At 51.9% G+C, this 12,904-nt stretch overlaps 1 protein-coding gene across 1 annotated transcript; it reads left to right on the top strand.

Annotated features, from left to right (window-relative positions):
• The first annotated feature begins 2,481 nt into the window (after positions 1–2,481).
• On the top strand, positions 2,482–12,241 carry ZNF184 (zinc finger protein 184). Its single transcript, XM_027766021.1, has 5 exons — positions 2,482–2,518; positions 2,916–2,983; positions 7,594–7,720; positions 8,418–8,513; positions 9,597–12,241. Exons 1-5 carry the CDS (start codon positions 2,482–2,484, stop codon positions 11,555–11,557), a joined length of 2,289 nt encoding a protein of 762 aa, XP_027621822.1. The 3' UTR covers positions 11,558–12,241.
• The last annotated feature ends 663 nt before the right edge of the window (positions 12,242–12,904 follow it).

The raw sequence follows: 12,904 nt of genomic DNA, 5'->3' as shown, positions 1-12,904 counted from the left end.
GCTGGGCTCCTGGAGGCAGGGCTGTGCGCGGAGACGTGATGACCCCGCAGAACCGGAGAGACGGAGAGTTAGTCCTCCCCGGCGTCCGGATCGGAGTGCAGGGGGCAGTGGGGCGTGTCCTTGTCCCCGCGTGACTTCTGGAATGCCAGTCTCCGTCAGAGACATCTCGGTAGTCATCTCTTCGGAGCAAGGATCAGCCCTGAACGCTCCTGGGCGGATGGCCGCCTGTCCAGCCTGTGCGGGAGCCAGCCGGGGTGGCATCTCCTCGCCATCGCGGGTGCGCACTGTCCCTGCTGGTTCCTTGTTTTCCTCGCTGGCTGGGGCAGAAGAGGCTGTCCTGTAACCTCCCCCATCTGGTCTCTACTCAGAACAGGAGACACTGCTCGTTCTTTCCCAGCCTGCGCACCCGCGGATGCTTTCCGGGCACCCTCAGCTCTGCGCGCCCAGCCCTCTTCTCCCTCACTGGCTGCCACAGCCCGCGCTGAGCCGGTCCCCCGCGAGCCGCCCACAGCCTGTTCCCGGCTCTGCGGGCGCCGTGCGGCCCTGCGGGCGCCGTGCGTGCTCTGGGAGGGCGCCCCTGCTCCTCCGCCTGCCCGGTGCGGCTGGCCTGGGGGCATTTGCTGTCGCAGCCGGGCAGTGCTGTGGGTCAGGCCTCCTCCGCTTGCAGTCTGCAGCCGGCCGGATGCGGGCACCCGCGGCGGGCGGCGTGATGGGGCTGTTGCTGTCCTCAGCCCGCATTCAGCCTGTGGGAATAACCATTCCTCGTCGTTCCTGATCTGCATTCACTGTTTCCCTCCGTCTCCCAACCTTCCGGAGCAGAGGCTTTGCTGAGCTTTCCCGGTTTGCTCCCTGACGAGGCCGGCAAGGACAAGGCCCAGGTGCCACTGTAGACATCCCTCTAGCCTTTCCGTTAAGTGCGGCTGTGCAGGCAGGTCTGGTTTGACCTACTTTTGGTTTGTTGTTTAAAAGCCGTGTTTATCTGGGCCTACCCGTGCGTGTAGTTAGGATGGCTGGATCCAGCGTGGTGGACTGTGCAGTTCGAGAAACACGCAGGGTGCATGTGTATGTGTGCCCAGAATTCTGAAAGGAGGGGGTGGAGAGGAGGGACTGTGGTGTGGCCATTCCTCACCGAGGTCGCCCCCACTCGTTTTCTCCCTCCTCCTCACATGCCCTCTGGCAAAAGGCTTTTTTAAAGTCTTTTTTCTTTTTTTTAAGTTTCATTTTCCGTTTCTTCCATGAGAGAGAGTGGGGGGCATTTTTAGCAGGGTTCTCACGCTGAGACCCATCCCATCCCAGCCGGCCCAGACCTGGGCACACTGGCACGTGGGTGTGCCTGGCGAGTTCTGGGCAGCCCCAGTGAGGCCAGCCCCAGGACACATGCCCAGGAGCCTCCCCCTGGGGGTGCTTCCTCCCTGAGTGCACGGGCTACGGCTTTCTCCCGGCTCTGACTAGGCCTTGCCGGGTGAATTTGCTGTAGTCCGGTTACCGAGGTGCGGCTGTGCATGGGAAGGGCCGTGAGCACCATGGGTCCTGTCTGTGTGCCTGCTAGTGTCACCCACAGCCGGCAGGGTTTCGGCCGCCTGTCTCCCCGGTCCCCCTCCTGGCCAGTCCTCCGTCACCGTGGACCTGTCTGGTCTGTTTTCGACCTTCGCATCACTGTGGCCACTCTGTGCGCTCTTTCAGCCTGACCTATTCTGCTCAGTGTTACGTTTATGAAAGACACCCGTGTTCGTTACTGTGGTTGCTCTCGTGTGCCGCTCCACATTGTGAGCACCCCACAGCATGTTTATCCATTCTGTTCAAACACGTGGGGTGTGTCCCGCTCAGGGAGGCTACGGTAACTGCTGTGAACATCCTACGGAAGTCTTCAGGAGACGTGAGCATGTCTGTAGGGACGTGGAGGAGGGGAGCTGCTGAGTCACAGGGTGGACACATGCTTAACCTGAGCAGACAGTGCCCGCCAAACAGTCCCCAAGGGGGTGATGTTTATACCCCCCAAGGCAACATGCCAAAGTTCCAATTGTTCTTATTTTAACATTAAAAAAATATTTATTTAATTTCATTTATCATTACTATTGTTTTTCATTTTCTACAGTGCACGTGCACTCAGCAGAGAGACACAGAGGGAGAAAGTGAGAAAGCAGGCCACCGGGTGGCTTGTGGGATTGTGGGGGCCTAGCGCCTTCACCACAGCACCTGCGGCCCCCCAATTGCTTTTACTTTTGCCAGCAGTTGATATTGGCCATGTCTGCTTCATTTTAGCCATTTTGGTGGGTAGGTGGTGTTAAATACATCACAATGACCCATAAACTTTTTTTTTTTTTGAAGGTTTTTGCCCCAGGACATGAGTACTCGCCAGAGAGAGAGAGATGCTGAGAAGGGACTGTGAGAAATCACCCCCTGGGAGGGATGGCCACACTGCAATCCTTTCTTCTCCACTCTCCTCCTGGGATTTTGGGCATGCACACACACACCCCCGGCATGATTTTCAAGTTGCCGGGCCCGGGACTCAAACCAGGTAGGCCATGTGGGAGTCCACCGCCTTAACCACCTCCCCACGTGCTGGTCCCAGCAATGATCCATGACCCGTAATTGTGATCTTTAATTTGCATGACAACCAAGTTTTCTGAGGGCCTGCAAAGACTGCAGAAGTCACCTGTAGCACAGTGAGTGGCAGGTGGAGTCCCGGAGCCATCTGACCAAGGGTCTGTGGACAGCACTGGAGCTGGGCTTTGGCCCTGAGCCTGCCCAGACGGTCCAGACCCCGCTGGCACCACCTTGATCCTCACTCTCGAGCCTGAAATGTCGCTGGGATGGCACATTGCCGCTCTAAAGTAGAAAAGGAAGTGGGTTTCGTGGCCGGCTGGTGGCAGCTCAGGTGAGCAGGATCCATTGTGTCTTTCTCTCCTCCCTAGATCTGTCCCCTGCAGACTCTGACCTTCTTCAAGGGGAACGTAACCCACTCCCACCGGCCAGTTTCCAGGTGAGTTGGAATTTCCTAAAATATCCTTTCTGGGATTGTGTACTTTTTTGCGTGGGATCCATTTACCTAAAACCACTGTTAGCAATTCCTGCCGGGCTCTATCTAAGTGATATTCTTCCTGCTCTGCCACCCGAGCTGTACATGACAGGGTCCCTACCTCCCTCCTGCTTAGTAGTTCACACACTCCAAGGGCGAGAGAGCAAAAGCAGTGCCACACGTGGCCCTACACGTGGACACATGGACAGGCCAAGCAGGCCGGGGAGGACCCCGATGCACTCTAGCTGAAAGTAGAGCTGTGCCATTTTTTGGTGAGAAGACAAAGTGTCCTATAGCAAAAGTCTCTCTCTACAAAAGAAAACCTGATAATTGGGAACTTCGATTAAAAAAACAAAGTAACAGTTGTACCTCCAGCCCTTCTTTTCAGACTTACTCTTCTTAGACTCCTTCCCTTCATCCTCCTCCCTCCTCCTTCCCCACTTCCTTCCTGTCCCACTGCTTGGTCTTCTTAGCAAATGGGCACTGTCTGCTTCCAGCTAAAGCACATCCGGGTCCTCCTGGGTGTCACTTCACTTTTTCTTGAAGTCGACCCTGACAACTGCACGCGGTGAAAGTGCACAGTTCGATAACGCTGACGTGTGAGTGCTCACGACGCCGTGACCACGGTCAGGTACCGAGTCACTGCAGCTGTGGTCCGGAAACATGCTTTGTGTAGCCTGGGTCTGTCTAAATTTGTGTTGTGCCTAGAATACGGTTCATGAAGGTAAGTGATCAGGAGCGCCGTTGCTGGGTGTCCCACAGACCCGGCTGCTTCCTGTCTCTGGTGCAGTTGCCAGGCAGGGCTGGCTGGAGTACACAGTGGCCCAGCAGGCCCGCATTCCTCTGCAGCTCCGGGCACGGTGGTCGCGGTCGCCGGCTCCTGCGGGCCCTGTGCCCCTTGCCTTGTTTCCCCTCTGTCCCCCGGCAACGTGGCTCCCAACTTTCGGGGTTTGGGACACACATGCCTGTGTGCTCAGTGTATTTCTCAAGCCACCAAGTCCGGGCCTCAAACCACACAGCCATCCCCGTGGGCTCTGGCTGACTTCACCACCACGTCATGGAACCCACCTACTCTCTCTCCTCGTGAGTTTTTTTTTTTTTTTTTTTTTCCTATAGTTTCATTTTGGTCTTTGAAGTTACTCATTTTCTTTTCTTCAATGACTAATCTGCTTCTAATACTATGCAGTGTATTTTTAATCTCAGAGCAGTCTCATTTTAGCTCTAGAGGTTCCATTTGAGTATATTATTATTATTATTAATTTTTTTAGGTTCTAGTTACAGGGTATGTGTGCTCACTGGAGAGACAGTGAGAAGAAAAGTGAGATATCACTCCCTGGGGGATGCACATGACCATCTCTTACTCTCCATTCTCCTCCTGGATTTTGTGTACGCATGCACACCTGGTGTGAGTTTCAAGCTGCCAGGTCCAGGACTCGAACCTCAGTCAGCTATGTGGAAGTGCAGTGCTTTCACCACAGAACCTGCTGACACTCCCCCCCCCACACTTGAGTCTTTTTCTACTTCTTCTCTTCTTTTCTTTTCTTTTCTTTTTTTTTTTTGTCTTAGGGTGCCTGTTCTCACCAGAGAGAGAGAGAGAGATAATAAGAGGGAAAGTCAGAAATAACCCCTAGGAGGGTGCCATTCTGAACCCCCTCTCCTCCATTCTCCTTTTCAGATTGTGGGCATGCACACACAGGTGCCTGTGTGATTTTCAAGTCCATAGGTCTAGACTGTCATGGGCCCCGTGGGAGTCCGGCACCTTAACCACTACGCCAGTGGTGGATGTTCAAAAACTCGAATGTTTTCCATATCTCTATTTAACTTTTTGAACATATGGAATAATGTCATAATAACTTTTCATGTTCTTGTCTGCTAATTTTAGCATCTGTGTCAGTTCTGGCTTGGCTTCAAATGATCGCCTCACCTCCTCATAATAAGATGGATTTCCTGCTTCTTTGCCTGATAATCTTCGCATGTCATGTTCTGAACTTCACCCTGCTGGGTTCTGCCTATTCCTATATTCCCATAAGATACTCTTGAGCCTTATCCAGGACGCAGTTAAGTTACTGGAAACAGTATGTTCCTTGCAGGGTTTGAGATTTTTTCCGTGGGCCCGGAACAGCATTATACCAAGGCCATTCATCCCTAGACTGAGCAGGCCTGTTCCTTAAGGCATCATCTTCACCACCATGCCGCCTGCAGCCCCAGCTTAGTCCTACTGATAGTCTTCTTTTTTAAGAGGTGTTTATCTTAGGGCACATGCACTTACTTGCCAGAGAGAGAGAGACACAGACACAGTGAGAGGGAAAGTGAGAAATCACCCCCTGGCAGGGGGGGTGGCCATGCCACAATCCCGTCTCCTACATTCTCCTTCTGGGCTCTTAGGCATGTACGCACACACACCCAGCATGATTTTCGAGCCACTGGGTCCGGGAATCAAACTGTGATCATCCATGTGGGAGTTCAATGATGTAAATGCTATGCCATCTGCTGACCTGTTTTTTTTTTTTTTTTTTTTTCAAGCTATGTCAGCCGCCTGACCTAGTGTAGCCTCCATCTAGGGCTGTGTTTCAGGGACCTTTGACCACCAGACTCGCACAGCTCAGTGGTGAGCTCATGGTAAAGAGAATCACAGCAAAGCATGTAAAGAGGACCAGAGGGAAAGCACCTGCGTGCAGAGTCCAGGGGTCGGGGCACACTGCTGGCTGTGTCTGCTGGTCGTCCAGGGCACTTTCTCCTGAGCTGGGGCCCACAGATACACGAGTTCTCCCAGGGAACCCTGTGCCCCGGAGTCCGAGGTTCTTGGAGGGTCTGCTCACATGAGCTCACACCTGTCCTGTGAGCAGCTGTGGCACAGGCACCACACAGGGCATCAGGCGCAGGGTGGGCAGTTCCGTGTTTGTTTTAAATAAATCTGACAGTCTTGGCACACCCTCCAGTGCTCTTGCACCAAATCATGGCATCAGCGGTGAGGTGCAGGCACTCCAACATCGAACCATGTCACTGGTCGGTGACCACATGGGCACTCTGGCACCAAATCATGGCATTGACTGGTGAGGATGTGGGCATTCCCAGGACAGATTTCAAAGTGCACCCAAGCGTCAGAATCCTGGATCCAGGTCTCCCTGCAAGTTGGCCGGGGTAGGCAAGCCAGGTCTTCTGCTTGAGCTCTTTCCGTCACTGCGAGACGTGCCTGTTCCCAACACGCACTGGAATGCTGCGGCTGCTCAGGCCCCTCTCCTCCCAGCCTGCAGTGAGGTCGCTGCCCAAGAGACTGCATTTACCTGGGGTCTCCAGCCACTCCTCCTGCACTCCCTCCCCTCCCCTGTGCATCCTGCAAATCCTGTCTTAGTGGCTCTGGTGAGTGAGCAGTCTGTCTCCAGAGCTTGGCTAGAGGTGGGCCTCTGCAGCCTGGATGGTGAGCCACCAGCATGTGTGGCTCGCCAGGGTGTCTCCTCCCCTCTAGTATCTCACTTGGGTCCTGCCTGGAACTACACAAACACTGTTTCAGATACATGCAGGAACTAGGAAACACTATCACATACATGCAGGAACTAGGAAACACTGTATCACATACATGCAGGAACTAGGAAACACTGTATCACATATAGGAACCACAGAACATTGTTTCAGATAGATACTCAACTATGGAAACACTGTAGCACATATGTAAATGAACCACAGAAAGTGTTTCAGATACATACATTTTTCTTGTTGTGGTTTCTTAATTTCTAGGGTGACTTGCCAGTTTGCATCGCTGGCGTTTTTGAATGTTATTATAGGTTGCTCATCTTTGATGTACGCTGTCAGACTTTTATATGTATTCTGTCAATGTGTCTGTTTTATCATTTGCCTTCTACATTTCAAGCTCATACAACTGGTTTTCTTTTGTTCTGTTTTATTTTGGCATTGTCTTTAACATATTTTTAAACCAACAAGAACTTCTGTGTATGTTGCGAAGTCAGGACCTTACCCTAAGTTTTTTCATAGTCATTTGTTATGACACAATTTAGTGGCTAGTCCATCTTATTTTAACTAATTTGAAAGTTGCTTAGTCCAATTAAACTCTTGTAAACTGAAGTCTATTTCTGGACTCTGTTTTATTTTATTGACTTTTACTCTATACCAGGCCAATTTACTTTAATTATCTTATCTTTTGGTATATTTTGAAATGTAATAGGTTAAACCTTGACCCTCCCATTCTTGCAAAAACTCTTTGGCTACTGTTGCACATTATAGGTAGTAAGAAAATATTGGTAATAGTAGTTATACTGTTAATACTTGGTAATCTTAGAGCTGAGAGGTGACGATGAGGACAAAGAGAGGCAATGACAATGACCCATATTGACTGAGTGCTTATTACATACCAGACCCTAAATTAAGCATCTCGCATGAGAAACACTTCTTACAGTAGCTCTGTGGGTAAGACCATTTTGATGCTCAGTTCATAAAGGAGGACGTGTCAGAGTCGTGTCCAGCTAGCCCACGGCCTGCCTGCGTCCTGTCGGTATTGCTGACTTTGCCCCTTGGCCAGGGAAATGCTTTTGGGTCAGCAGAAGTATTTGGTATTTCAGGAATCTGTGACCTTCAAGGATGTGATAGTGGACTTTACCCGGGAGGAATGGAAACAGCTGGATCCCGTGCAGAGGGATTTGTTCAGGGACGTGACGTTGGAGAACTATACACACCTGGTCTCCATAGGTAAGGCCACTGCTGTGGTCATGCCATGGCGGGTGGGGAGGAGGCGTCTCTCTGCCTAGGCGAGGTTCACTTCACTTTTATTTTTGGAGAGGTTTTTGCTCTAGGGCGTGTATGCTCTCCAGAAAGACAGAGACAGAGAGACAGAAAATGAGAAATCACCCCCCAGGGGGAATCACCACACCACAATCCCTTCTCCAGTCCTCTCTCAGGGCATGCAAGCACATGCACCTGGCATGAGTTTAAGCCACTGGGTCCAGGATTTGAATCGTGGTCAACTACATGGGAGACCAGCAACATAGCCATTATGCCAACTGCTGATCCCTCACTTCACTTTTAAGAATCAACAGTACTGGCCAGCAGGTGGTGTAGTGGTTAAGGGTGCTGGACTCCCACATGGCCGACCATGGTTTGAGTCCTGGACCTGGCAGCTTGCTCTCTTATTTTCTTTCTCTTTCTGTTTCTCTCTGGTCAAATTAAAAAATAAATAAGAAAGATAAAATAATTATAAAAAAAGAGTCAACAATTCTAAACTTTGGAAGTTTAGAAAAGTTTAGAAAGGTTTAGAACTTTACTAGCCATCAGAGGGACAAACTCATACTTTCCAGGATCCAGACAGTCCAGAAGACACAGTGGCAGGGCAGGTCCTCACACCGCACTTTCCCTAGGCAGACAGGCTCTTTCTCTTCCCCTTGAACAGGACTCCAAGTTTCCAAACCCGACGTGATCTCCCAGTTAGAGCAGGGGACGGAGCCCTGGATCCCGGAGCCAGGCACCCCAGCAGGCCCCCGTGGAGGTAAGAAATGGCGGCGAGCAGGTGCACACCCCGTGCTCTGCTGGCCAGCCTGCGGCGGGACGTGAGTCTTGGCTGCTTCCTGAGGGCACACTGGCCCTTGTGTGTCCTGCTGCTCTGCGTGTTTCTTGACTAACTGCTCTCCTCCATCATCTGCTGCGTCCTGCCAGTCCACACACCCTCCGGAACCGCCCACCTCTGCCTTCTGGCATCTGTTCCTATGGCGCCTGCCGTGTTTCTCCTTCCTCATTTGGGCCGACATTTCTCATCCTGCATTTGAACGTCCTGGCTTCCCTCCTGCTCCTGGGGTCTCCCACACTCACCTCTGCTGTCCGCTCTTTCATTTCTTCTCCTAATTCCCCACCAGCCCAGGCTGGGGGCTGGCCACGGAGCAGTGGTAAACACAGGGCTCTGTGCAGCTGACCCATGTGGGAGGGGCCCGGGTTCGTGTCCAGACACCTGCGCGTGCACCGGGCCTGTGTGAGCCCATGACGTGGCTGCTCAAGGCTGGGATGGGGTCATGGGGTCAGGCCCCTGTTGGGGTGCTGGCTCTGTCTCTCTCACTCCTGGAAGAAATAAATAAACTTAAAGGAAAGATGCCTGGACTTGGATTTGTTCCTCTCCTCTCCTTAAACCACATCTGTCATTTACAGCTGCCCGTGTGAGCGCCGAGAGGGCTAAGGAGCACAGGGTCTCAGCCAAGCCTTTCTGTGTGCTCTGTCTGAGTGGTCGTTCTTGGGTTCTTGTTTATTGCTCATTAGCGAGGAGTCCGGTTCAGGCCGACTCCCTCAGTTCCAGTCCCTCTGTCCCCGGCCACGTCTGCGGTCACTGTGTTTGTGAGCTGGCACCTGCGGTGGAGCTCCCGTCCTGACTCTTCGAGTTTGTCTGAGAAACTGAGTTAGAGCTTCTCGTGCTACTTTTGTATTTTACTTAACATTCTCCTTCCAGCTTTGTTCTCAAATAACAGGGCCGTGTGTTTGAAAACACTCAGCATTTCCTAAGTGCTTTACTTTTAGTCTCATTACATCCCCCCAGCAGCAGTTTCTCCTCTAGTCAGAGAGTACCATCATTTTCTTTTTCTTTTAGACTGGGAGACCAGACCTGAAAACTGTGTCTCAGCCCCAGAGCTGGACATTTCCGAAGCGCCATCTCCAGAGGCAGTACTGGGAAAACACAGAAAAGATGGTCCTTGGAGGTCCAGCTTCTTGGAAACTTGGGGATCTGAGGGCTTTCTCAAGAGGCAGCAGGCAAACCAGCAGACACTGCGAAGGGTTGCTGAGCCAGCTGAAAGGACAGCACCCACCGAAAGCGACGGATTTGGGAAGAGCATCAGTGTGAGCTCAAGCCTTGCAACACAGCAAGGAAAGTCCCCAAAAGAGACCTCTGTTAAAACAAGAGCCAGACAGAGTTCAAACCGAGTTAAAAAAGAGAAATCCTGTAAGTGCAACGACTGCGGGAAAGCCTTTAGTTACTGTTCGGCTCTTATCCGCCATCAGAGAACACACACCGGAGAAAAGCCCTACAAGTGTAATGAGTGTGAGAAGGCCTTCAGTCGAAGCGAGAACCTTATAAACCATCAACGAATTCATACTGGAGATAAACCGTTTAAATGTGACCAGTGTGGGAAGGGCTTCATCGAGGGGCCCTCTCTCATTCAGCATCAGAGAATCCACACTGGAGAAAAGCCCTATAAGTGTGACGAGTGTGGGAAGGCCTTCAGCCAGAGGACCCACCTTGTTCAGCATCAGCGGATCCACACTGGTGAAAAACCATATACTTGTACCGAGTGTGGGAAAGCCTTCAGCCAGAGAGGCCACTTCATGGAACACCAGAAAATTCATACCGGAGAAAAACCTTTTAAATGCGACGAATGTGATAAAACCTTTACCAGGAGCACACACCTCACCCAACATCAAAAAATCCATACCGGAGAGAAAACCTATAAGTGTAACGAGTGTGGGAAGGCCTTCAATGGGCCCTCGACCTTCATCCGCCATCACATGATCCACACTGGCGAAAAGCCCTATGAGTGCAGCGAGTGTGGGAAGGCCTTCAGCCAGCACTCGAACCTCACGCAGCATCAGAAAACACACACGGGTGAGAAGCCCTACGACTGTGCGGAATGTGGGAAGTCCTTCAGCTACTGGTCCTCCCTGGCTCAGCATCTGAAAATCCACACTGGAGAAAAGCCTTACAAATGCAACGAGTGCGGGAAGGCCTTCAGTTACTGCTCCTCCCTCACGCAGCACCGCAGAATCCACACCAGAGAAAAGCCCTTCGAGTGCAGTGAATGTGGGAAGGCTTTCAGCTACCTCTCGAACCTTCATCAGCACCAGAAAACTCACAGTCAAGAGAAAGCCTACGAGTGCAAGGAGTGTGGGAAAGCCTTCATTCGGAGTTCGTCTCTCGCCAAGCACGAAAGGATCCACACTGGGGAGAAGCCCTACCAGTGTCACGAGTGTGGGAAGACCTTCAGCTACGGCTCCTCCCTCATTCAGCACAGGAAGATCCACACCGGAGAGAGGCCTTACAAGTGTAACGAGTGCGGGAGGGCTTTCAACCAGAACATCCACCTGACGCAGCACACGAGGATTCACACAGGAGCCAAGCCTTATGCGTGTGCTGAGTGTGGCAAGGCCTTCCGGCACTGTTCGTCTCTTGCTCAGCATCAGAAAACACACACAGAAGAAAAGCCATTCCAGTGTAGCGAGTGTGACAAGGCCTTCAGCCAGAGCTCCCACCTGGCGCAGCATCAGCGCACGCACACTGGGGAGAAGCCCTACAAGTGCCGTGAATGCGACAGGTCCTTCAGCCGGAGCACACAGCTGACCGAGCACCAGAGCATGCACTCCGGGGAGAAGCCTTACAGCTGCAGCGAGCGCAGGAAGGCCTTCAGCCAGAGTGCGCACCTCGTTCAGCACCAGAGGGTCCACTTGGGGGAGAAGCCGTTCGGTTGTAGTGACTGCGGAAAGGCCTTCCGATACCGTTCTGCTCTCGACAAGCACCAGAGACTGCACCCTGGCACGACTGTCCTCGGGCCATCATGAATGCAGGGGTGCAGTCTCTGTATCTTACCCTTTGGTTACAGCCTGAAGAGTCAGTGGGTGGAGAAACTGCTTAACATTCTTTAACTTCACTGTCACACTGCAGGAAGGAAAGTATCGGGTTGAACTAACCCGACTATCTCATTAAGCAACTTGGGACTTGAGAAAACTCAGCTGGTTTAGGCTTTAGTTTTCTCTGTGAAATTTGGGATTTGAAAAAGAGATTTCACAGGTGGAGTTTTATACTCAGCTTTGTATATTCACAGTATGTCCTCACGTGGGGCCCTGTGACCCGCATCTGTGGTGTGGCATCTAGAACATGCGTGTTGTGCATGCTAGTAGAGGCACCTCTGCGTCAGGAACGGACGGGGGCCCATCGTGCTGCCGTACTGATGCACCTCGTTCAGGTAATTCGTTCCTAATAAAATAATCACGAAATACCCTTGGGTAATAATCCAGTCGCAGCCCAGCCAGCGTGTCCTGGAGTGAGAGCCAACTGCAGGTTCAGATCCAAGCTGGCTTGAAAACGCGTGTGAGATCCCAGAGTCCTCAGTAGCTGGAGGGCCGCGGCATGGCAGGGCCGTGGGCAGTGCTCGCTCTCACTCTCACACACATTCTCCAGCATAAAAGTATCCATTGCACATACTAGCCCCCCTTGGCATGAATATTAAAGCATCCTCTTATTTCCTCCTCTTGTATGCTTTTAACACTCTACAAGTTTGTCACAGCTAGAGACCCACTTCAGCTTAAACCAGGGTTTTTAATCCTAGGTGCACTCACCAGTGTCTCGGTGAGTCTGGGCTGCGGGGACAGTCAGGACAGGCCAAGTGGCTAAACAAGGAGTTGATTTCTCACCATCCGGACAGGAGCCTTGGCCGTAGGCTCTCCTTACCTCTGTCCAAGAGCAGGAACAGGCGTTCTTTCAGCCGTTTCTAGTCCTAGTTCTGTGGTCTTGGTGTCATAAGTACCTAGCCTAACACTGACATCGGCTCCTTTAGATTCACCTAAGAGGGTGGAGCAACAGGCACACCTGAAGGAGAGAGCTGGAAGGGTTAGGGTTTCATCATGAGTCCAGAAAAGCAGCAGAGGGGTTCAGGTCTAGCATCCATCAACAACTGCCCATAAATAAAATCTCCCAGGAACTACCAATAAAGCCCGCCAGGTCCCTGTGCGGCAAGGACTCTTCTCCTGTTAAGCAGAAATGCTGACCCCTTCTGCTGGTAACTGGCAAGGCCAAGCCCAATTCCACAGGCTGAAAACTCGGGCAGCTTTTCTGTTACTCTTGAGGCAGAATTCCCCTTCTTATCCAGAAGCTCTTGTTCTAAGGCTCCAGGGACTAGATGAAGCCCC

Source organism: Tupaia chinensis, unplaced genomic scaffold, assembly GCF_000334495.1.
Source record: "Tupaia chinensis unplaced genomic scaffold, TupChi_1.0 Scaffold140356_1, whole genome shotgun sequence".
Classification (NCBI taxonomy): domain Eukaryota; kingdom Metazoa; phylum Chordata; class Mammalia; order Scandentia; family Tupaiidae; genus Tupaia; species Tupaia belangeri.
The sequence above is the reverse complement of the archived record's forward strand: the minus strand, read 5'-3'. Positions and strand labels throughout refer to the sequence as shown.